At 43.8% G+C, this 23,721-nt stretch overlaps 1 protein-coding gene across 2 annotated transcripts in view; it reads left to right on the top strand.

Annotated features, from left to right (window-relative positions):
• Positions 1-291: 291 nt before the first annotated feature.
• Positions 292-23,721, top strand: part of sema3bl (sema domain, immunoglobulin domain (Ig), short basic domain, secreted, (semaphorin) 3bl) — a 35,300-nt gene continuing 11,870 nt past the window's right edge. The window contains exons 1-4 of one of the 2 annotated variants that reach the window (XM_035383074.1): positions 292-695; positions 13,967-14,127; positions 17,302-17,364; positions 21,684-21,803. In XM_035383074.1, coding sequence (XP_035238965.1) covers positions 587-695; positions 13,967-14,127; positions 17,302-17,364; positions 21,684-21,803 — 453 coding nt within the window. In that variant the 5' untranslated portion in view covers positions 292-586. The remainder of the gene's footprint in view (positions 696-13,966; positions 14,128-17,301; positions 17,365-21,683; positions 21,804-23,721) is intronic. The other variant, XM_035383073.1, reaches the window with a different exon arrangement.

Raw genomic sequence — 23,721 nt, 5'->3', positions numbered from 1 at the left:
ACATTCTTGATTTCTCTGTAGCTCTTAATTTAACTTTCTCTTTTTTAGAAAATATCTATGTCAGCACTCTACCAAATCTGGTGTTCTGTTAAACATTGCGAATCACTTTTATTATTATTATTATTATTATTATTATTATCATTATTATTATTTTAATGATTAAAATAAAAAAATAATTTATTTTTATTATGATGATGATGATGATCATTATTATTATTATTATTATCAAATAGTGCGTGCGTGCGTGCATATTTCCTCCTTTGTTGGAGGCGGGTCTCGCTTTAGAGTTCTTTGCGCTGCTAAAGAAAGGCGGGGTGGGTCTTTCTGAAGCTCTGACTAAAAACGGACTTCGGTATCAGGGACTGCAAATCTACTGGGTAGGGGTAGGGATCGCTTAGTGTGGGAAAAAATATTACGCTGTCAAGGCCGTCGGAGAACAGCAAACTGGTCCTGGGTCTAGTCAACGACAGGGACCTTGAAAACCGGTCATACTATAAAGCTTTTCTCTTTATTGCAGGGGGAAATCTGAGTCCGCTCATATTATAACTTTGATATTAGTTAAACGGAAGATCCGAATTTGGAGAGAATGAAAGAATTATCACCTATCTCCAAGAATATGATTCTGTTTGCTCTACTTGCGATGACTGCCTCTGCGTCCAAGATGAATGTACCGCGACTACGGCTGTCTTACAAAGGTAGTTTTTTTAAAAATCAACTATTATGTGTTGTACTGTCTGACAACATAAATAACGCATGAGGGTGTTCAGTAAATGTGACGGTAAAGGAATGCTGAAATTGTTACCTTGACAAAGTTACTCTGAACAATACATTCTGCATGTAGTAAACAGTACAGTAGATGCTCTGCATTTCACAAACCCGGGTTAACCCTATTGAATGGCACGTTTGAACCAATGTAACATGCAAGGCTATACAAAATTATAATAACTTCATATTGTGCTCTTCATGACCCAACAAATCAAACAGATGCACTGTCGTCAGGATTATACCATAAACCAGAGCTGAAAACCAAAGGCAAAATATATGGCATCTGTCGTGGTCTGTGAAATAACAAATTTGAATTATTACCATTAAGAATCTACAGAAATCTACAGATCAGGACATTTAATGCAGCTTTTCATATATGTTCAAACATGCATATTATAGTTAATCACTCTTGAAACGATAGCCTAGAAAGACGAATGCGAGATGAAAAGCTTAGGAAAGAGGAAATGATAGAAAATGAAATGAAATGAGAGTGAGACCGAAAGATTCATGTTAAATTCGGCCAACGCGGCGTCAGGTAGTCGGGAACTCCCCGCTCCGCTCCTTCCCTTCTTGGCACGTGCCAAATTATTCGACCTGTAGCGCAGCTAAAGTTTGAATGGGATGCAGCCAATTTACATGTTATTTTTCCTATTTCTATTTTTTGTCGTTATTTTATGATCATATACCATAGGCTATGTATTTAATATATTTCATTTCATCCATGTATGCTATTTCTTTATTTAGCTTTCTTAGCTATGTACGAACAAAATTTCCTACTTGCTAATAATTATAATTAAACAATTGTTCAATATGAAGCAGTCGCATCCAATTAAATGATATGGCCTCGAACCTGAAAAGTAACCCCTCAATCAAAGTAGTCTATTCTTCTTGTTCTTTTACATTGTTATAGAGATTGTTGAATCGAAATAATGTTTCAGTTTCAGCGCGACTGTAGGCCAACCATCTTAAATAGATTCCTTTGATGATTTATTGTCTGCACTTATTCATTTTATGCATCTTCGTCTTATATCAATGTGCCAGTTGTCGGGCATTTTTAAATTTTATTAAGCATCCTAAGGTTCATACGTGTTTGATTCCCTGGTAAATATTGTAGCCTGCGTGGTGAAATAGCTAGGCTAGGCTACGCTTCTGCCTCGCATTTTTTGTGCCACTTTAGCTGGCAGCGTGTCTCTTTTCCTTTGGGGTATTTTGGCATGTTTTCACCGTTCCGTGGTTAGATTGACCGCGGTTCTCGAGATGTTTATTCCCCTCCTGTGCAGTAATTATGTTTTATGGAGCAGAGGGAAAACTCTGTTGCCACTTGATAGTTGTAACTGACAGTTAAACGGCAGCTTCGGCTTCTGTGGTTGTGAAGACAGTCTACAGACTCTACACCCTCACATATTTTTCTCAAAATATGCAATCATTATTTTATAACGCTGAATAATGGATGAGCTACTGCTGCGGAATTGGTTGTGTGAGAGTATCGCTGAGCTGTGAGTAATTGAAATTTACCTGAGTTGTTTCTTCTGGGTTTCCTGATTCCTCAAAATTGTATTTGCATTCTATATGACTATACCAAAGAATTTGAACATTTAACTTTTTGTGCACTTCGGGTGGTTGTGTTATTTTTGCTTTTGATTGAACCTGTACTGTAATTCTAGGTGTGCTATGGCCTGGAAGTCTCTGACAGCAAATTGTTTTACTCATTTCAATGATCAATTTACAAAAAACAATTAAGCCATACTTTTTAAACAAAGTTGGCTAATACAACATGATAAATCTGACAGACTTCTATATATCCCCTGCATCAACCAGCTTGACCTCAGTCATCTGCTTTAGAGAGAGACCTGGTTGCGTCGTCAAGCCCTCAACACACCCGGACCCCTACCTTCACAACACTGTCATAACACAGCCTCGGGGCATCTCCATGTTTAAAAGATCTTTTAAAAGCAAAAACAAACAACAAAAATGATCCAAATTAATCAATTTGTAATGGACAACAACTGAGGGGTTGAGGGCCCCTTGCCCATTGGGGAGATAAACATTGGTCCATTTAGCCCCAGATCTGTTCTTCTGACCCTAGTTAAAGTGAGTGACAGCATCGTCCCATGTCCCGCTTAATCACTGCGCAGATGCCTATCCCTCGCCGATTTAACAGCATGTCAAGGTTTGGATGGATGGTCCATGTGGGAGGTAGCTGTGTTTGAAATAGGAAGTGGGAAATGGCTCTTTAAAACCTTGCGGTGGGCTTGTAAAGTGCACCGTCTGGAATCCCGGGGTTTTTGTCGCTGTGGTCTCCGTGGTGCGTGCTTCAGTGTGTTTGTGGAGGGAATGGGCGATACCCATGCTGATTTCAGTGGCATAAATCAGACTGCAGGAACAACAGCCTTGCAAAAAAAAGACCTGATGCTGCATTAAATTCTCCTCAGTCAGTTTGTGCTTCTAAAGTAAAGAAAAACAGACGAGGGAAGGGCTTGTTGTCCTTTATATCAATGAATTAATTAAGGTGTGTTTTTATAGGGGTGCCCAGGTGTTAAATGAGGTTTATTAAGTGGCAAATAAATAGTCGGCTGAATGAGGGGTGAGAGTTGCGGGTCGTGAGACTGCTTTATTGGATGTTTCCATCATGATTACAATGCTCACAGGCTTTTTGGAGAAGAAAAAGCAGCCTCAAAATGAGTCCATGCCAACTGGCCCATCACACAATCTCCAAGCAGAACCTCAAGTGACTGAGTGAGAAAAGACTATGGGAGAGAACAAAGGGAGGGAGGGAGGGAGGGAGGGAGGGGGAGAGAGAGACAGACAGACAGACTGTCCGAAAACTTGGACACATTTTGCCAGGAGCGCCTTCTAGCTGTTTAAATGTGAATTGTGTCTCAGCCTCTTTGGGCTGGATGTGCACATAGTGTTGGTTGACTGAGTGGCTTTTCCAGCTCACTGAGGTTAAGAAACACGTTTTTTTGACCCCTTGGGGCTGATAATCCTGGTGATATCTGGTGCCCCGCTCATGCATGCTGACCTCTTTAAGGGTTCTGACATATTTCTCAGTCTGACACTCTGTTAGGAGAACAGCAGTCCTGTCCTCTCTCAGATCCCAATGTTAAGAGCGTAGTGCGCATCACAAGCTTCTGTGGGCCTGTAAGAGAAGGGGGGCTCACTAAAATAAAACAGTGAGAGCCTGTTGAGCTGGGAAGGCATCACCAGTAGTAGGGGGGGGGGGGGGTATCCAAGAGTGTTCCCAGCCTGCCCATCTCTTCCACTTAAATATGAGTAATCCGTTTATGGAGAAAAATATCCATAAATATTGTAAGGACATTTCCTTCTGTAGTAAAGGTTCTTTAGAATTTGAGTCACTCTAGGGTAGTTCTCATATATTCCACACTAGGATTCACACGGAACCCTTGTTTGCTACCCCAGGAATCAGCAGAACTTGAAACATTTAATCCCTGCCTGAAAATGTTGAACCTGCCTTGTGAGAGGGTGAGCTGAGTAATGACTGAGATGACAAGTAGTGTTAAGAGAGGGAGGGAATGGTGGGAGTGAATAAGAGAAGGGAGTATAGAGTGAGAGAGGGAGAAGGAATTAGGCGCAATCAGAAAGGAAGGATCTCACAGTCTGCATTTGAAATCAAACAGGAAGGTGGGTCTTGTGTGTCCTTTCCAGTAATACTGAAAGCGGGTGGACAGGCAAACTCACTTCACTAAAATTCACATTCTCCGAGGGCCTCCACATCTTCCTTGCCTGTCCCATTAAGGGGGAGTGTTTTTTATTCCGGAGAACCCCGAAAGGAGAATACAGAACAATGCATCATTGTGTTAACTTCCTTGAGTGGGGGCTCCTTGTTGAAAAATATTTTGCCTCCAAATAGGCAATAAGCTTTGGTATAAGAGAGTGCTAAATCGTCTTTCTCCTCTACCCTCTTCTTAGTTGCCTCATCTGGTGGAAATGTGTTTTTGGTACTGGCTGCTAGGCCATTCTATATATAGAGCGGTTTACAAATGATCTGATTAAACCCCCCAAGCTGCTCTGAATTCTGCCCTGTGAAGTTTTATCAGAAGGAGATCGACACGGTAAAGGGTCTTTCTTATCAGCCGCACGACACCGTCACAGTGAGAGGAAATGCTGAGACATCAGTGTTCTGCAGCTGTTCCTTTCTTGGCCTGAACTTGGTGTAATTAGCTGGGTGATGTAGTTTCCTTGTTGTCTCACGGCTCCCTTTTATACACCTTTGCTTTGCACTTACGTGAGTTACTGCATGACTGCTTTTAGCGAAGCGGGCCGATCTTTAGTCTGTTTTCAAAAACGTCCGCCGGGTGATGTCATAAGGCTTGTTACAATCTGCCCCAAGCAGCCTGAAACAAATGCTCCACCTCACGCCTTACTAAAAAAAAGATACAAATGAATGCTGGTCTTTAGGGCCTGGATCTCTAAAAGGGATTGATGGTAGAAGCATGTAAGCTACCAAGAAGTAAGTAAGATTCTCATGCTGAGGGTCAGACTGGTCCCATTCAACGCTTAGGGTTTAGGAACGTACAAAGTAACATTGACTGTCTGTCATTTGGATTAGTTTTCCCTAGTTTGGTGTTGAGTGGAAGTGTCACTACTTGTTTACCAATGACAAGCTGAAATGGCCCAATCTCTTTCTCCTGCGTGTCTGTGGGTTTTTAAAATGTTTCGTTCTGCTTGATCACGGTGTCTGGGCAAAACGTTGATGGTAAATCTTTGTGAAGAGATAGCCTAAATAAACCCCAGTGGCCAAAGCAATGGTACGGACTTAATGAGCGTAACAAATGACACAAATGGCTATGGTCCAGGGGTCAAACCTCTATGAAACTATTTGTCTGAACTTTTCTCACCCCCCTGACCCCACCCCCACCCCCAAACCCCACTCTACCCTAAAGTTCCTTCCTCAGAATTGCATTTAATAACTCATGTTGTGAGTTACTTGTCACCGTACACTAAAATGTAATCAAACAATGATGGATGTCAGTGTTTTGAAGTTCATACCCTGTGCGTATTTCCTTCGTAAATGTCTTTCATTACTCTCTATCATGTGTAAACAGCCTGGGCCTGCTATATATTTTACTGTAGAGAGAGTACTTCAGGCTGTCGGGCCATGCCAGGAAAAAAAGGGGAATTTGGGGAAGCAAGTATTTATTTTACAGTTTGAAAAGCTATACCTCAAACAATGTCTGCCCCCGCGGTTACTATATTAACAAAGGGATTCATTTCTCTGGTAGATCTACCAGCCTGTCACAGCACAACAGATTTTCAAAATATGTATGTACACAGATTCAAACAAAGCCCTGGCTATTTTATAGTGAGTTTTTAATATAAAAATCCCTTTGAATGGCCACAGAGGACCCTTCCAAGTAGTAATCACTATAATTTTGCTGTCAGTTTAATACCTATGCTGGATAATGTATATTTAAAAGACAAGAAAAAAGACAATTGATGTTTAACTTTCTGAACACACACACACAAAAACCTCATTACTTTAACTGAAACAATACACCACTGCTTCATTCCAGTCCGGGGAAAGCAGACCCAGCCACAGCCCCTTGCTCTGTCCCACCCAGATTATCAGATATTGCCTCTCACCATTTCTGTCCCGCTTTCTATGCTGTGTTGTGTTTGTGTGTGTGTGTGCGTGTGTGTGTGGGTGTGCGAGTGTGTGTGTGTGTTTTTGTGTTTGCGTGTGTCTGTGTCTGTGTGTGTGTGTGTGTGTCTGTTTGCGTATATTTGTGTGCATCTATCTGTGTACATGCATGTCTGTTTGCATTTGTGTTAGAGGTTGTGTCTTTCAACCTGGCTGGCCGTGTTGGTGGATGAGGTCAGTGCCAGTGGAAGGTGTGTGAGAAAGTTCAGGGTGGGAACCCCTGCTGAGTGTTTTCACAAGGCCGAGGGAAGGCAGTGCGTGTCCGTCACAGTGATGTGCTCTTATGTGAAAAATTCCCTCATTGGCTCACCAGCCCTGCAATCAATTGGTTCCACCCAGAAGCTGCTGACAGTGCGCTCCAAAAGCAACCGTGCCCACAGCTTATGATATATGTATTAAAGGGAGTGGAGCCAACATACACACCGGTGCACACACGCACACTCACACGTGTGTATACACATACCGCCGTGCACAGACCCGGCCCTGCCTGCTTCAGCATTCCTGCTCATAATTAAGGCTGAAGATCTGGGGGCCTGAACAAACCAATTCCAAAACAAATGGAGGCTCACTAGAGGGTTGTTAATAAGCAGAGTTCTTTAAAACAGGGAGCTGCCACTGAATGGGAAAACCAGCTGGCCCCCATAGGCTGGCAGTGTTTATGAGGGCAATTTTTTAATTATTGAGAGAGGAAAGGAGGGGCTTTATCCTCAAAGGCAGACGAGACTATGCTGTGCTTGTTGGCCTGTTGCTGAGACATGGGTCTTCGCGCAATATCCTGATTAGAATTTATTTTGGAAAAGGAACTGGAGCATGCTGACAAATCTGGAAATGGGTGCATCAAGGACTTTCATTGCATTAATACTCACTTCTGCTTCAAGTTCCTCATGTTCTGATTTCAAAAGCAAATCCCCTTAATTACAGAAGATTAGTGCACGCTGTGAGTGTGCAATTGAGTTTGTCCATATGGACAAACAATGTCAGTTTTTAGAACATCGCAGAATTGATGGTACTGTAAGCTCCTTGGAAGTTTAGTGTGATTAAGAGCCAAGTTCAAGACTTGCTCCTTCCTCTCACTGCTGTCAGACTTTGACCCGGTTTGGACTGTGTCACTTAACTGAGATACACATCTTTGCCTTGTGATAAGGAAGCGATTTCTCCCCGCATCAGGCCAATTTCTCCAGACAGTGGCCTGGTGGGAGTGCTGGGAGTCAGTGCTAAATTAATCATAGCCCTGCCCCTGGAGCCCTGCAATGACAGGACCCTGCTGGAAGGGGGATGCACACATCCCAAAAGCTCCCTGATCCCCAGGGGTCCCAGAGTGTGATCCTCTGCCAGCCGCACGCCTCCACCATCGCACTCCCTCGGTGGGCTCCTTCTGCAGGGATGACAGAAGCCCGTGTGAAGAAGGTCCACATCTCCACGCAAGTGAGCACATGACCGGTGTGCTAATTGACATGGAGGGAGGGGAGAGTCCTGGGCCAAGAAAAACACCAGCACATTGTCTGCTTACACACTCAGCTGCCCCAAATCAAATTACTTATTGTATAAAAATAGACAAAAAAACAAAACAAGGACAGAGGCTATGCTTGTACACCCTGTTTTGTGTGGAACTATTAATCACCCAGCGATTGTCCTGAGATTTAAATAGCTAGGGAAAACATCCCTTAAACGCTGTGATAAACAGCACGTATCTTGATTAAGAGGCATCTGTATTAGTGTGGCACAAGTCCCCGCGTGCCGGGTCCGGAGACGGAAGGGAACACATGGGCAGGAACTGGAGGCCTTTCCGTTGGCGCGCGCATCTGTTGTGGACGCAGGTGGACACAGTCAACGGCAACGGAGTGATTGGCCGGCTCCCTTGGGTCCCGGGGCGGAACGGGGGCTGGAAGCATTAGTGCGCCATGCAGAATTCCCAGCATTCCTGCCACGCAGCGGTAATATTCAGCGCCCCTAACGAGGGAGATTACCCTGGGAAGCCTGGGTATCGCGGCAAGCGTGCGCCAGCGGGACGGGCCGGAGGCTTCCAGCCCCGGCCTGGTATGTGCGCTGTGGTCTGGGGGTCTAATTCAGTTCAGATGTGCCGGAGACCCTGCGCCGTACGCCCAGAATAACAAAAGCGAGCAGTAAGTTACACCACTTACCTTGGGGCTCAATTTGTACAAGGTTACAGATGATACGATCAGCGCTTAGTCTCACCCTCTCGGCCAAATACCACACAGGCAGTGGTGTGCCTGTGCTTCCAGATCTGGGAACTGTAGTGTACACGGTATTTAATGCTGTGAGGGTGTGGTGTGGTGTGGTGTGTGGTACCCTGAAATTCTGGGTGCTGGTCATGGGAACAGTAGGACTGTTGGGTTGGTATAACGGGGTACGTGTAGAGGGGAGTAGGATTTATGTGTTTTTGTCACACAGTGACAAAACTTTGGAACTTTGGATTCACGGTGTGTTTTGGCCGCAAGGTTGTGTTAGGTTTTTGCCCTTAGGGGAAAATGGCACATGGAGACGAGGGAGGTATACATAGGGCTTAAGTGTGGTACTGTATCCAGGGAACAGAAAGGCTAGGCAGTTAGGAGGTTAGGCAGGATGATGTGGTGAACAGGTATGCAGAGTATAAACTAGAAATAATCTGTTTGCATAGCTCACTGGGAGGATTATGTTGGTCTGTAATGAAACACTGCATGCCAGTTTCCCAGTTCCTAGATGGTAATCCTTTATCTAATCCTGTTTGGAAGTTGTTCTTTGGCTCTCATCATCATGAGGTATGCAAAATATTCAGAACTGTGCATATGCTGGAAAGTGTCTTAAAATTACGTTTTGTGGTTATACATGCTTTACTGTGCTAAACATTTGTACTAATTGTCATCGTTTCTGTTATGTACCGAAACCACAGTTTCTGTGATGGTAGCTATATTCATTGTGTATCAATGCATTTGGAGATTGTGCTGTCTCTGTGTATTCAAACACTCTGTGTTGGGTTTGTGTTGTTTGGGTGTACTTGTGACTTAGAAAATCTGTTTGTGGTGTGCCACTGACCCTCTCTGTTGGTGGCTCAGTGTGTTTGGTGAGAGGGAGAGCCAGGAGGCTGGCCAGGGGGAATGACTCTGTAGTCGGGACCCTGAGATGATCTGGGCCTCCCTGTTGGTGGCTGATGTCCTCCTGCTGAGTCAATATTGTCCCTGGGCTTTGGTTTCAGTGCTGGGGATGAGCTGGAAGACAGAACAGCGCAAATGAGGGCTTTACAGGGCATTAGCCGGCAGGGTGCCATTACTGCATCAGAGGAGGATGAGACTCGGGCGAGATGTTTTCACTACCAATTATGTGGCCAAACAGACAGGCTAATCAAGAAGGAGCAGACCGGGACCCTGGGGAGATGATTCAAGGCCGGACGTCCCCTGTGGTCGTCCAGATCAGACGCTGGTCATATTGGTGTACCAGTTCTGTTTTGCCGCTTGTCTCTCATCCATGGGGTTTGTGTCAGGTCTGTGCATGTATTGATTGTGTGCTACATGCTTACACTGCACTATAAGAAGGGTCTTATTTAAAGGGTCTTGAAAGCTTGGTTTGCGTATGAAGAAGCTAGTAAAAAATACAGAACCAAAAAAAGCAGTTGAATGGAAAACTGGCTTCTACCTAAAACATTTCCCACGACTTATTGGCACTGAATTGGCAACTGATGGTCATCATTTATTTTTTACTGTTCCATTTTTACAACATTCAGAGCTGTTATGTAAAGGAATGAATGTTCATTTCATGAAATTCTTACAGTACAAAGTGCAAATTCAGTCCAGTTCTCTTAAAAAAGATGAAACACCAAACCAAATAGAAGTACCAATTCAATATCAGTACAGAATGAAATATTTTTAGATGTTGCTTATTTTTTTTCTTATGTAAGCTTAATTATACCCATTTTCATATCCACCTGTATATTAAAAGTTTACTGGCAGTGGACTGATTATTTGCTAAGCATCTACTGTATCTTTCTGAAGCAGTGACACATTTCATTACCTGTGTCCCCTTAGATGGACAGACAGTCACAGAGGCAGAAAGTGTGTGTGTGTGTGTGTGTGTGTGTGTGTGTGCATATTGTGCGTGCCTATGTGTGTGCGAGCGTGTGTGTGTGTGTGTGTGTTCGTGAGAGAGACAAAGTGAAGGAAGGCTTCTGACGCACGGTGTCACAGTCACAGAAACTTCCTGCCAGGCGTCAGACAGTGGCAGACTCCAGATGAGCTGTGAGACGCACGTGCTTGTCTGCGCCTCCGTGTCTGCGTCTCCTCCAGGAGAGGCGGGAGATATGGGACGTGCGGGGTGAAGGGGGAGCCGTGCGGCTGACAGAGCCTGTTCTCCTCAGGATTGAGGAGGTGTGACCGTAAATCCCGCTGCTTAGCTTTCCTGAGCCCCTGCACTCGTGTGCGGTGGGTCAGGCTCCTGTTAAAGTGTGTGCTGTCTGAAGCATGCCACATGCAACGCTTGTAAAGTGCCCAACACAATCTTTCAAAACCGCTACAAATTAAATTTTATGTGAAGATTTTTAACAGGCAGCCAATTTGTTAAGAGGGTGCTGCAGCAATTGCTTCAGCCTCACTTTATGGTTTGACTTGTTCCACCTCTGTTTTCCCTTCATCTTAGTTATATTTACATTTTGTTCCCAATTATAAAGAATAAAAGGGGAACATGAGGAAAAATGTTGCATAACAATGGGAGAGTCATCCAAGTACATCGGTACTGTTAAGGAGTGGGATGGTTGGGCCAGGGATCTGTACAAACATATAGGTGCACGGGAGTACATACACACACACAATTGTCTGAAGTAGATACAGCTTGTGAAAGTGGTCTAATACTAGGATTACTTTATGACAAAAAGTGAGAACAAAGAGACAAAAACTGCATTGCTGGATACTGGCCTCAGGTTTAGAACTCCACCTTCTAACCACACAGCTATAATTCTGCAGCTATCTCCAGTGGCTTGGGAACAGAGGAACCGACTGATTCATTCTGGCCTGGCAGCACATCACACAGTCAGGAAGACCACTGCGACAGTCAGGCTATCACAGACACAAACACAGACAAACAGACACACGCACACACATATACACGCACGCACACATACACACACACGCACACACACTCAAAAGGCAAAGAGAGAATGTACTACCCAAAACAAGCACAGAAGCATGGACACACAAACACCGTCACGCACAATGCTACCACACCCCTGCATGCACCAATGAATGGAATAGCTTTGCAGTCCTGAACTCTCTCCAGCCTCGGAGGTCAGAACCTTTCTCAGCCCCACTGCCTTACTTTATAACAAGCAATTTCCCATTCCTACTGCCATATTTAATGTATGCTAACGTACATACCATACGTCAAAGAGACAGGCTGAGCTTGTCTACTGTGCTTGCAATTTAATAAGTGCATACTCGATCGATTTGGCTTGCGTTGTAAAAGAGATTTACGGGAAAGGGGATGAAGGAGCTTTGTTAATGGGTATTGAACTTGTGTAAGCTACGTGTTGTTTTAAGGCATGAAGCCAAGTTGGGAAAAGCAAGACTGGCCCACTGAGCCCACTAAAGTGGATCAGAGTTGAGTGGATTGGAGTGGTGTGTTCCTGCCGGCACTGGGCCTGGGAGTTTATCACTGAACTGACCTGAGAACAGTCTAGACTGTGATTCTTGCCAGCCGTGGGCCTGGAGGTCTCTCACAGGACTGACCAGAGAACAGTCTCCACGGTGCTGAGGGAGGCACCCACTTGTCAGCTAATTTGTCTAACCTCCTGATGAGTGTCACAGCCCCAAGTGACCTCTGTGGCTATTCATAAAAAGCTCTTGGTGTTATGGCACGTTTTTGTACTTCATGTTTTCTGAATCTCATTGCTTCAGGGTTAGACTGTCCTCAAAACATCGGAGTAATAACAGTGGTGTGTTTAGAAGAACATACCATGGGCCAGTGTGTCACTCTCTGCAAGTCATTTCCTTTGATGTGTCTGGCTTCTGTGTGCACACAGAACAGTGGAGCGGAGGCTGGATAAATCCATCTGTCACCAGCCCTGGCTTTTACAGTGGATTTATAACCTAATGAATGGTTCAGTTTTCTATTTGATTTACGTTACAGTGGCTATCCAATATGGCATCTGGAAAGATGCAGCACTGTGGAAGAGCTACTTATCTTATGCTTTGTCTGATATGTAGTCATAGAGTTGCTTCTTCTTCATATGTTTAAATGTAAGATTCTCTTTCTATGAGTTGTGATTGTTATCTGTGGGTTTGCTGTTTACCAGTCATGCTGTGTGCCAGGAGAAAGGTGTCTCTGTTGACAACATTGTGGACATAATCAGCACATCATTGAAATGGATAGTATGATAGAAAGGTTGGTACATGAAAAATGAATTTTAAAAATGAAATGTTAACCTTTGGCTATTATGCACATTCATTATGGTTCATTTCTCATGCTCAGCCTTTTGTGATGACATGAAGGAGCTGTTGAACAAGCTGATAAAAAGGTTGATTACACTCAGCCATGATTGATTGGAGACACTAGGAGTAAAGGGGAAATTAACACCAGTTCTTTTATTCATAGGGCTCAGATAAGTAAAAAATATTCTTTCTTAAATCCTGAGTCAATACAAGGGCTGATTCTGATCCAGGAGCGATAGCTGCCATGTGATCTCACCTACACACACCCTTTGAAAGCTGTGGTGATTGATGGATTTGCAGTGCCCTGGGGAATCAATTCTTAGCCAAGGCTGGAGTTTTAATCCATAGATGCACTCTGACAATGAATATTGAGTGGGGGCAGATTGGGGTTAGGGGGTAGTTTTAGCTAAGGGCTTGTTTGTTGGTGTATCCGTTTTACTGCCAGAGCCAGAGGTCCATTGAGCAGTCTTGAAACAACTTGGTATTCTTGCCTTATGTGGGGATGGATGGTTTAGCTTTCTGGACTACTAGCAGGCAATTAAACATTTTAGACCTGAACTGAATGTTCAAACCCTATAGCATTCTGTTGTGTGTCCCCAGTGTTCCAGGACTTGCCTAGATGTTTTAGCCTTCTGGACATCCTCTGGGCATTCAAGTTTTTTAGAACTCCGCTAAATAATCCAGTGCTTCAAAAGTTGTTTGGAAATGATAGCATTTTGAAATGCACTTTGGAGTACAGCAAATCAGGAACTGAAGTTCCCTGGAGCACTGGATGGTTTTTCCAGTTGTCAAGGACAGAACTAGGTGTTCTGGTTTTTTGATAATCTCCTGGTTATTCCAATCTTCTACTACATCCTCTACTTATTACGAACACTGCTCTCAAAATTGTTTGTGAATTATAGTATATCAGACTGCACTTGAAACTTAACCTCTGTATGCACCGTGACATAATTTAAAACAAGCTGGTTGCAACTAAATTATAAAATGATTTTTGCCAACCAAATCAAGCAATTTATTATACTTATATTGACTTATATTATATTATATTGCATTTTTTTTGCATTGACTACATCACTATTCCCCACCATTTTGGTCTCTCACACTTGTGTCCTGCTTCCCCTCTCAGATCTCCTGGCCACGAACAGGTCCTCTATCTTCAGTGGTCACCACGGGCTCCTCAGCTTGACCAGTGTTTTCTTGGATGAGTACCACGACAGGCTGTTTCTGGGAGGCAAAGATGTGCTGTACTCTCTGCGCCTGGACCACACCCACTCAGACTCCAAAGAGGTAAGCACTTCCCCCACACTCTGCCTCGTTCTTAGTCAAACTCATGCTTCTGTCCGTCCTCTATTTTTTTCTAAAATGATTAATGTGAAGGTTGATGCTTTATAAGATGTTAGGTTCTCACTACTATCTGACATTTAAATCTGTCTCCTGCTTATTAAAAATCTTTTCTAAGCCTGCATTCATGTTGACAATTTCCACAGAAATTTCTCTGATTAACCGTTTTGCTCTGATAAATTCCGAACAATTCATCATCTGAGAAAAGTGTCCAGAGCCAGAGTCCTCTTTCCATTGAAATGGTGTTCTTTGAAATACTGGCCTTTCCTTTCACCATTGTAATAGTGTAGAATAGTGTAATGTTTCCATTAAGCTGAGAGGCTTTAATGCTTCCCAGGTTATCAGAGCTCCATAGCTTCTCCACCTAATATGGAGGGGGGACATTCCAAGGGCCAGGATTCATAGGCATTCTCACTGCTTCTAGCATCAGTCATAAACCCCGAGCACCTTAAATCTCCTGCGGTTCACACTCGCCGTTGTGTCCCTCCCTCAGCTTTTCCAAGAGCCTGCTCTTATAAATCTGCCCTATCTGTGTTTCGTTCACATGGTTCTAATAACATTTGAGGGGATTTTATCCACTCTGGGCCTAGCTTCAATAGGATGGGATTCTAAGGAGCTCTGCCTTGGGACAGGCCTACCAGGGCTTTCCGGCTCTTAGGCATGAGAAATAAGACCGTGAAACCCAGCCAACCGAGTGTCAAAGTGTGGCGCAAAAGGCGAAGGAGTCCAGAGAGAAGGGGGCAGAAAGCCTTGCTATAGAGCTCAAGGGCATTGGAAACGCCTGAGGAACAAGTCTCCAAGCAGCCCCTTCTTAGATATGCAACCATATTTTATCTCTGCATTCATTTCTAAGGAGGTGGTTAATTCCTCATCCCTGGGTTATTTTAAATACCGTCTGGTTGGAACCACTCCTTGTGCTTTCTTTTCCAGAAGGGACTAGACTTTAATTTCCTACCTGGAAAAACATTACCTCTCTCAAGCGGCTTGTAGAGGGGTTACCATAATTATAGGACGAAAAAAAGAAATTGCGGAATGGCTCAAGAAATTAGGTAAATACTGTTTTTAACCACTTCTGTTAAATATGTAGACATAACTGGCAGACTTGTTTGGGAGCTCTCACTTCAATGAAGTCTTTGAATTACACATAAAATCATATTTGTTATAACTGTGTTGGCCCCATGAGACATGGCTTTTAAACTGGTGCTATGATCAAGGGTACTGTGTTCTCGTGGTGGCTGGGTGGATTTATGCTGAGGTTGGGCCCAGTATCTCTGGGTGGGCCAGAGCAAGGGGCTGTGGCTGGGTCTGCATTCCCAGAACTGGAACGAAGCAGTCGTTATCTGTATTGTTTCAGATAAAGTAATGAGGTTTTTGTGTGCATTCTATATATATATATATATATATATATATATATATATATATATATATATCCCTCTAACCCAGGAATCCCATCAGCTACCTGAACAGATTGCATTTTAATAGCTTTCCTAAGAATTATTTCAAGTGATGTTCAGAGCAGGCTATTATAGGACCCTAGTTGCTCATAAAAGTGCTGGTCTATTTCAGTTGTTTTTAGTACATAAACTTACTATTCTTCTGTGTATCCCACCATTTTCCACGAGTTCAGCTTTAATTGCCTTTTAAGGGATCAGGGAACATTTTCAGTTTTTCCCATATTGGCTGAATTTTTTCCCATTTAAATGGGTATTCTCTCTGGATCCGGTTCATTGTGAAGTTATGTGTTGCATTAATTCAAAATGAAGCTAAATAAATAAAATTGATTGCATTATTGTGTCATGTCTACCCAGATAGGTAGCACCTCTTTCAGAATTCAGTATATAGAATTAGGTTCCAATTTACTCAGTCTCGTATTCTATATTATCCAGTCATTCTGGGGCAATTGATGCGCATTCCAATACGGAGACTACATGTGTAAAGGTTCACAGTGACCCTGTCACTGCACTAGCGCATTTCTGTTTAAAAGGAATTTCTGTGCAAAGACTACAGTAGCATGGCCATACTATGCCATGTTTTTGATGGACTGTTTTTGACGACACAGTTGGCAAGTTTAAAGTACACAGTCCTTCTTGTGGCATATAATGGCTGCCGACATGTTCCCCAGGCAGTGATCTTTGCTGTTGTCAGCAACCATCCCCCGTTCTGTTAGTGTTTTTAAATAGAGCTGGGAAACCAGTTCGACTGCTGGTCTTCATTACCACTCAGTAATTTTAATTTATACTTGAATGTGGGACTGGGATAAGAGGAAGAATGCCGGGAAGTTTTGCTTATTAAACAGCTGAAGACTACGAGTTTGACAGAGTGAGGAAAACCATGGTGGATGAATAGATTTGCTGATTCCCCACTGGGCACTGTACATGTACACTGTACTGTACAATGTTCTGAAATGCAAAATACACAGATTTTCCTAAGCAGAATCATTGTAGGTGGTTGTAGATGTAATATTTAAAAAGATAAAAATCCCACTCATCTTAACCAGTAGATATTACCACATTTAGGAATTTAGGGTGCAATTTGTGATGGAAGCAATCCCTAGGGCAAACAAACAAGGGCACGCTTTCCTGTCCGTTATTGGAATTTAGGTGGGAGTAACAGGAAAGAAAGTAATTCATAATCATTAAATGTATGACTACAGTTGGGTGAGTCTTTGTGTAATAAATCTTTGTGTAATAAATCTAGATCATAGGTTACCAAAGTTTAGGCAATTTATAGTCAGCAGGCTATACCAGGTGAATTGCACGGAGGTCATTGGTGAGATATAATGAATCCTAAGAGCAGTGTATACATAGTTTATATGTAGGGCATTGAAAGTGGACACATCCCCAAGCGTAAAACATCAAAGGAGTGGCATCACAATAGTCTGTGCGTCTTTCCCAATGTAAAATGATTGACATTGTCACTACGTTTATTATCCTTGGCCTGGGGAAGCACCCTACCCCTTCCTTCAATACATGCAGTTTTTGATACTGAAAGAATTTAAATTAACTTATTAAATTAAATTGGAAATGTATGTCTTTTACTAAACATTTCCAGTTGCTCCAAAATTATACCCAAATGTTCACGTCTTTCCCCCTACCCATCTCTTTCCCCCTCTCTTTGCAGATCTATTGGCCTCCATTGCCTGGGAATAGGGAGGAGTGTGTGCTCAAGGGCAAGGATCCCCAGGTGAGTGATGCACAGGTTCTTCCACAGTGTGTGCTTTTAGCTTGAGTCTCTAGACAATTCAAAACCTTCCGTTTAAGTTTCAATCTGTGCTTAGCTCAGTGTTCCAGTGTACTTATACTGTGGACAGGGTTCTCTGTTCCAGAGTCACTCAGATGAACTGAACTGATGTTCAAGATACTGCTGATGGGAATTAACTGGTGCTTTAGAATATCTTAATGGGAGTGAAGCAATTTCACGCATGGAATGACCTATGCTGTTCTACATGAGATGGAGCTATTATTCTGGATTTCCCGAATGGAATGAAATTGGAGCATCAGATATTCTCCATTAAATGTGGTCCTTCATCTTTCACCCTTTACTGAATCGCATCTTTAACAATCAGTGCTTTTCTTCTTTAGGACTGCAGATCAGCTGCCATTTTAATGAAGATCTGCAGGAATCCTAATAAAGTATTTCCTTTGATCCATTAAGCACAATTAAGATCCCTGTAACATTTTGATCCGTGAAAAATTGAGTTCAGACACCATTAAAACTTGTAAGGGCTCATTTAATGAGGAGATGCTGGAGGCCAAAGACAGATATCCCCTCTTTGTCATCGTAAATAAGGACACTTTTGAGCTCCATTTTAATTTTCAGTCCCCAAGCTTCCATTAACAATGGAAAGTAAAACCTTCTGGCCATCTGTTATCGTTTACATTTTTCTCGTAATATAAAGGAGTTCATCCGTCTCACTGGATGGGAGTTGAGTTTTAAAACCCCTGTGTCAGACCATGGTACGAGCAGAAGGCAATTAGTGTGTTTGAAGTGGCAGGTGAGGCGAGACATTTAATATCGGCAGTTATTACGTGTTTCCATGGCTGTCGCTGAAAGAAATATCATAAACAGAGATAGTTATACGAGTCCTCTTCCACAGGGAGTGCAGAAAAGCCATTATGTGGCATCACACAAGTCTTAAATTCTGCATGTTGTAACTCAATCTAACCTGTGCACAGGGAAACTGGCCTGCTGTGTGCCTCTGTGCCTGCTATCTGCTCAGGTTAGCTGCCCCTAGGGCTGATACCCCACGATACAGGCTAGCGTGCCCTTTACCCCCCCCTGCTCCAAGACTCACACCCCAAGACACAGTCCAGCAGGTTCATCTCTATGCTTCACCAGTTAAATGAGTCAGACATATACTCAGAAATTCAGCCCTAATGTTACAAACAGATGGATGGAGCTTTGAGGGGCCTTGGGGTGGGGGCTGTTTTTTTAAGGAAAGAATTGGGCCTACACCTTTAGCTGGCATGCTTTCATTCTGTGTTCTTGGAGTGTGTTTATCTTTTGAAATGCAATAGCCTTATTGAAGAGCATGAATGTGCTAATGGCTATAGTCGAGCACCATAAGGTGAAGCAGTGCAGCTGTAGTTTCATGGTTATGGGTTTAAAATGGTATCAAGGAATGTGTCAGCTTCACTACCACAGTCCTTGCTGTTACTTGATGACTTGCTTTTGGTGTCTTTCATTGAGTAAAAGCTCTGGGCTTTATTCCCTTGCAGGGAGTGTTGCTTCGTTGCATAGTCTAGTCCTTGATTGTCCTCTCCTAAATTGTGAATTAGCCATGATTGGGGACATTCATTGTCTTTTCTTAACCTTGCACACAAAGGGTGGTCGGTGCTTCACCCCAATGCGTGGCAAAACCCCGCCCCGGAAAGACGGTCATTGGTCACGCTGGCGCAAGTTTGTTTGGCCGGCCATTCCCCCGAAATCCTCAGCTTCATTTCAATGAGAACAAAAGTGAGAACGCCGAGTGTTTCCCCTTTCCGGGTGGACATTGCTTGGGTGAAGTGAAGCAAAACGAGACCTTTTTCACTGCTCCTGGACCGAGCAATGCCCTCTTGTGTAGCTGGATACCAATCGGATGCAGGCTGGCAGGCTGACGATTGAGTACTGCCAATCACAGGGAGATCAAAGGGTGATCTGACTTTTTTCCTGTTTGCCTCCATGCTTTAAGGTCACTGTGAATGGAGTTACCATTGCTTCTGCTCTGACAGAATTGCAAATGGAAACCATTAAAAAAGAAAGTGCCATTTCAATGACTTAATCCTTTTTAATTGCCTGTTGCAAGCTGGACCCAAAGTGATGTTTAATTTGTTTGTTATGACAAGGACATGTGTTCGGTTCAGCTGTAAATACTTTACCCTTAGTCTCTCTTGGACAAGAGTAGCGACTGCTATGCACTGCCTCTTGCCTGTGCAAGATTCTGTGACCAAAGTCTGGACCATGTCCTGATCTCATAAAGAGAGGGGCTTTTGTTAACTCTCATGTAGGATGTTAATATGCTGAAGTACTGTAAGTCTGTTTTATATTTAGTATTAACATACTTGAAACATAATTAAATTTATGTAATTATACTTCATGTGTGCTGAAGAATGCTTTTTTCCGCATGGGATGGGATGCTTGCTCTTCTGTGTGGCTCCGAGTCGACCCCCAGTATGTTTGCTTTACAATGGCTATCCTCCCAGGTCATGACCTCACTCCCTAGGATTCATTAACCTCGGTGGTGTTTTAGGTCTCTCTCCTGAGTGAAACTCTGATTCTGGGTTGGTTGGGAGGAGGTGTGGAATCATGTTGATTCTAAGATTTAACAGACAAGTAGCCTTGTGAGTCAACAAGTTTAGTCACGGGCTATTGTGCCAACAGGAGTGCCGTAATGAGCTGTAGATTGCACTGGGTTGTAGGTTCAAGGACGGGGTCACTATTGCTGTACGCCAGGTCTAAAGTGTTCATGTGCACTTGAAATTCTTCAGTGAAACATACGGGCATGTGAAGGGAAGTATGTAGTGAGTAAAAGCATGGTGGAGGTTAGGCTATATGGGACAAATGACCATTTAACACACAGCTGTTCTCCATCCCTGTTCCGCTTCATTTACCGAAGGCACCCAGCAGAGCGGTGTGTTCGTCCTGTGCAGAGTGCAGATGCTCGCACGGTGGCCAGCAGCTGGGGGGGGGGGGCGGGGCGGGCAGGCTTCGGTGGGGGGCAGGCAGGCTTGGGTTCTCCTTTTCACCGGGAGTCTTGGCTCTCTGCCGCAGGTGGTCTAATCTTGTTTCCTTTGGAGGGCTCTCTTCAGATACAGCTGTGGTGCCTACAGACTTATTTTACCAATTCACTCATTCTATGCAAGTTTCCAAATGTCTGTAACACTCTGAAATTTGTTTTTTTCCCTTGTCAGTTTTTGATTTCCTGTTAGTGCTAAAAAAGGTGATGGTATTTGCCTGTTTACAGTGGATGTGATTTGCAGAATAGCTCCAGCTCAAAGCATAATCATTTAAAACATTTTGTTATTTCTAAACTCAGGGCCTGTCAACTACAAACTATAACATATGCATTTTATTTGCTTTTATAGATCTTATCTATCACTAATTTTGCATATGATTGACACTGTAGTTATTATCTTGCTATATCATAATTATGTGTAAAAAGCTAACAGTAGACGAGGAATTAAATGAAACTGAGCTTACTGAAAGATAACAGACAGACAGATGGCATGAAGTATGTAATTCAATGAACAAACAGACTTGTGATGTCATATCGAAGTCAATTCAGTTTTGTCCCTTGCTCTCAGACACTCATGGGGTCAGGGACAGATTAGTGTTCATTAATGCCCACTGCCACCTGTTCAGCAGTGTTGGGAGGTGTTCTGAGGCTGGGGCTCCTAGTGATGTCTCTGTCTCTCACTCTGTAGTTTTCCAGGAAGCAATCGCTGTGCCCTCAGTTACTGCAGTCTCTTAAACGCCTGACCCCTTGTCTCCCGCTCCCCAGTGAATGACTTTGACCCCGTCACCTTCTAGAATGACACTCAGGGCTAATTTCCGTTTGCCCAGCCTGATCTCGCCATTTCTATTGTGGTTGTTTTAGAACAGGAAGCCTTACTCCAGTCTTCCTGTATGACTTTTTAACTTGGTTGCTCATGGCATTTCTGTCTCTCTCTCTCTCTCTTTCTCTCTCTTTCTCTCTCTCTCTCTCTCTTTCTCTCTCTCTCTCTCTCTCTCTCTCTCAGGGGCTCTGTCTCTTACCCTCTCTCACCCTACCTCTTTCATCATCATCTGTTCTCTTGGTCTGGGAAAATGTTTTTGGAAAGAAAGGGGCTTTTTCAGTAGTTTATTTTATCAATCCTTTAAGCACTTTTTTCTTGGCCCTCTTTGTTAACGTGGAATCAATGGCCTGTAAGAGGAAATCATTTTTATTTGGACTGGAGTTAAATTATCATAAACCTATGGTAGTTTCTTCTGTGCTCCGTGTCGATGAATGTTTATCCGGCCTGTGTCTGTATGTCTTTCAGAGCGAGTGTGCCAACTTTGTGCGCCTGCTGCAGCCCTACAACCGTACCCACCTGCTGGCCTGCGGCACTGGCGCTTTCCAGCCCATGTGTGCCTTCATCAACGTGGGCCACCGAGGGGAGGTAAGAGGCTGGGGCCATGGAGCATCGGCTAACCCACTGCCTTTCATTTCACCCTGACTGAGAGCAGCAGCCCGTAGTGGCTGAGAATGGGGATGACTGTTAATCACAGGCTCTCTACCTCGGTCCATGGCATGCGGAGCTATTTCTGACATAATGTGGCTTAAGAGGGTATATGATCCCCCTGAAGATGAAAAGAACCTAATTTAGAAAAAATTAACAGCCTGTTAAAATTCTGGGATTGCAATTGTGGCTGGAATGAAAACCAGCGTACGGAGGGGGCCCCCAGGACCGAGTTTGAGAACCACCGCTGTAAATCACTGATGCTTTTTTGGCCTACAGCAGGCCTCGGTCGTTTCAGAGCCAGTCATATCTTCACAGTAAACAAATGCTGCCCGCTGCTGCTTCCATTTACCTTCCTCATATGGCTTTTATTTTTTTTAACCACGTAAAGCTTTTCCCAGTCCAAAATCGGGCGGCTTGCTGCCTTTAGAACATTTGACTTTTGTTGAAAATAACATGGCCGCTAACGCTCATGTTGCATTAATCTTCTCAACGTGTGCAACCGATACAGTGTTCGTACTGTGCTTGCCCAGTCCGTGAACCTCCGCCATGTCACCACGCACGAGGACTGACGTGCGCTGTGGTTTGGAGTTTTAACATGTTGAAAGAGCTGGGGCTGCCCACTGGTCTGCCACCCGTGCCGCTGTGACTGGGCCGACGGGATTGGCCAGACCTGACACAGAGGGGGAGGAGCTTGGCTGCATGTTGCCTCATTCATGTGTGAATGAGGCAACATGTGTGAGGCTTGCCTGTATTTTATTTTATTGCCAGTCCCTCTGTGAAGTGAATGGGGCCATTTAAAGCAGAACAGTGACTATATCATAGTCCAGTCTGGGTTTTGGATAGATTCTGCACTCCTGTTGCGTTGGGGTGAGGGAGGGGGTCACAGTCTGCAGTCATGGGGCCCTCAGATTGTTCTAAAATCAGTTTGTGGTTGGGAGCTGGAGAAACTAGGGGTGGTGAGGTTATGGGGCTGATATGGAGGAGGGGCAGGGTATCAGTGGCCTACCCTGCCATGTCTGCTTGCTCTGTGCATTAATCACTAGCACTGGTGTAATGGCCATGTCTACATAGCATACACTCTCACAAAGAAACACATTACAGCACTGTGCAATACAATATTTAATAAACGTCACAGTACAATATTTAATAATGTCACTATACTTATATTATGCCAATGAAAGACAATAGTTATCTGGCATAAGTAGTGGTAAGGAGAGGTGTGGAATTACCTCTGCCCTGATGTGATTCTGCCTGTGGGGTTGTGAGAGTTATTAAGATCACCAGCAGTAGTACAGACCCTGACACGGGCCTAGCCACTCCCCTAAACAGTGTTCTCACCCGCTGAGCTTTGACTAAAGAAAAGAGGCTACCATCCCATTTCAGAGGGTTTGTTAGTGCTGGCCACCTTGAACAAAACCAGGGGTAAGAGGGCATGGGGTCAGGGGGCATCCCACCCACAGCACAGCCCGAAGGTCATGACCTCATATGTCAGTTACGGGTGTTGGTGGTGAAGAACAGCAAATAAATGACTAACTAAATAGGTTTAGTGACTGACTAAATAAATGATGAGGTCCCATATATGTGTACCCACAGATAGATGGTATGGGCTGTCATGCAGCAGTATTGGAAGGGAGAACCTGGAGGTCTAGCTTTGACCAACTTCTTCAAGTTTGGCTGGGGTGGTGGGGGAGGAGGGCAGGGGGTATTGTGAGGGAAGGAAAATAAACAAGACCAGAGGAAAGGAAAACACCGGAGCTCCAAAACCACAAAATGCTTTTTGTTGTTATGACGTTCGACTAAGGGGAGGCGGAGGCCTTGGGGCCATGATCAGAGTCCAACATCTTTCCAGTTGTGG

This window comes from Anguilla anguilla, chromosome 11 (assembly GCF_013347855.1).
Source record: "Anguilla anguilla isolate fAngAng1 chromosome 11, fAngAng1.pri, whole genome shotgun sequence".
NCBI classification, from domain to species: Eukaryota; Metazoa; Chordata; class Actinopteri; order Anguilliformes; family Anguillidae; genus Anguilla; species Anguilla anguilla.
The sequence above is the reverse complement of the archived record's forward strand: the minus strand, read 5'-3'. Positions and strand labels throughout refer to the sequence as shown.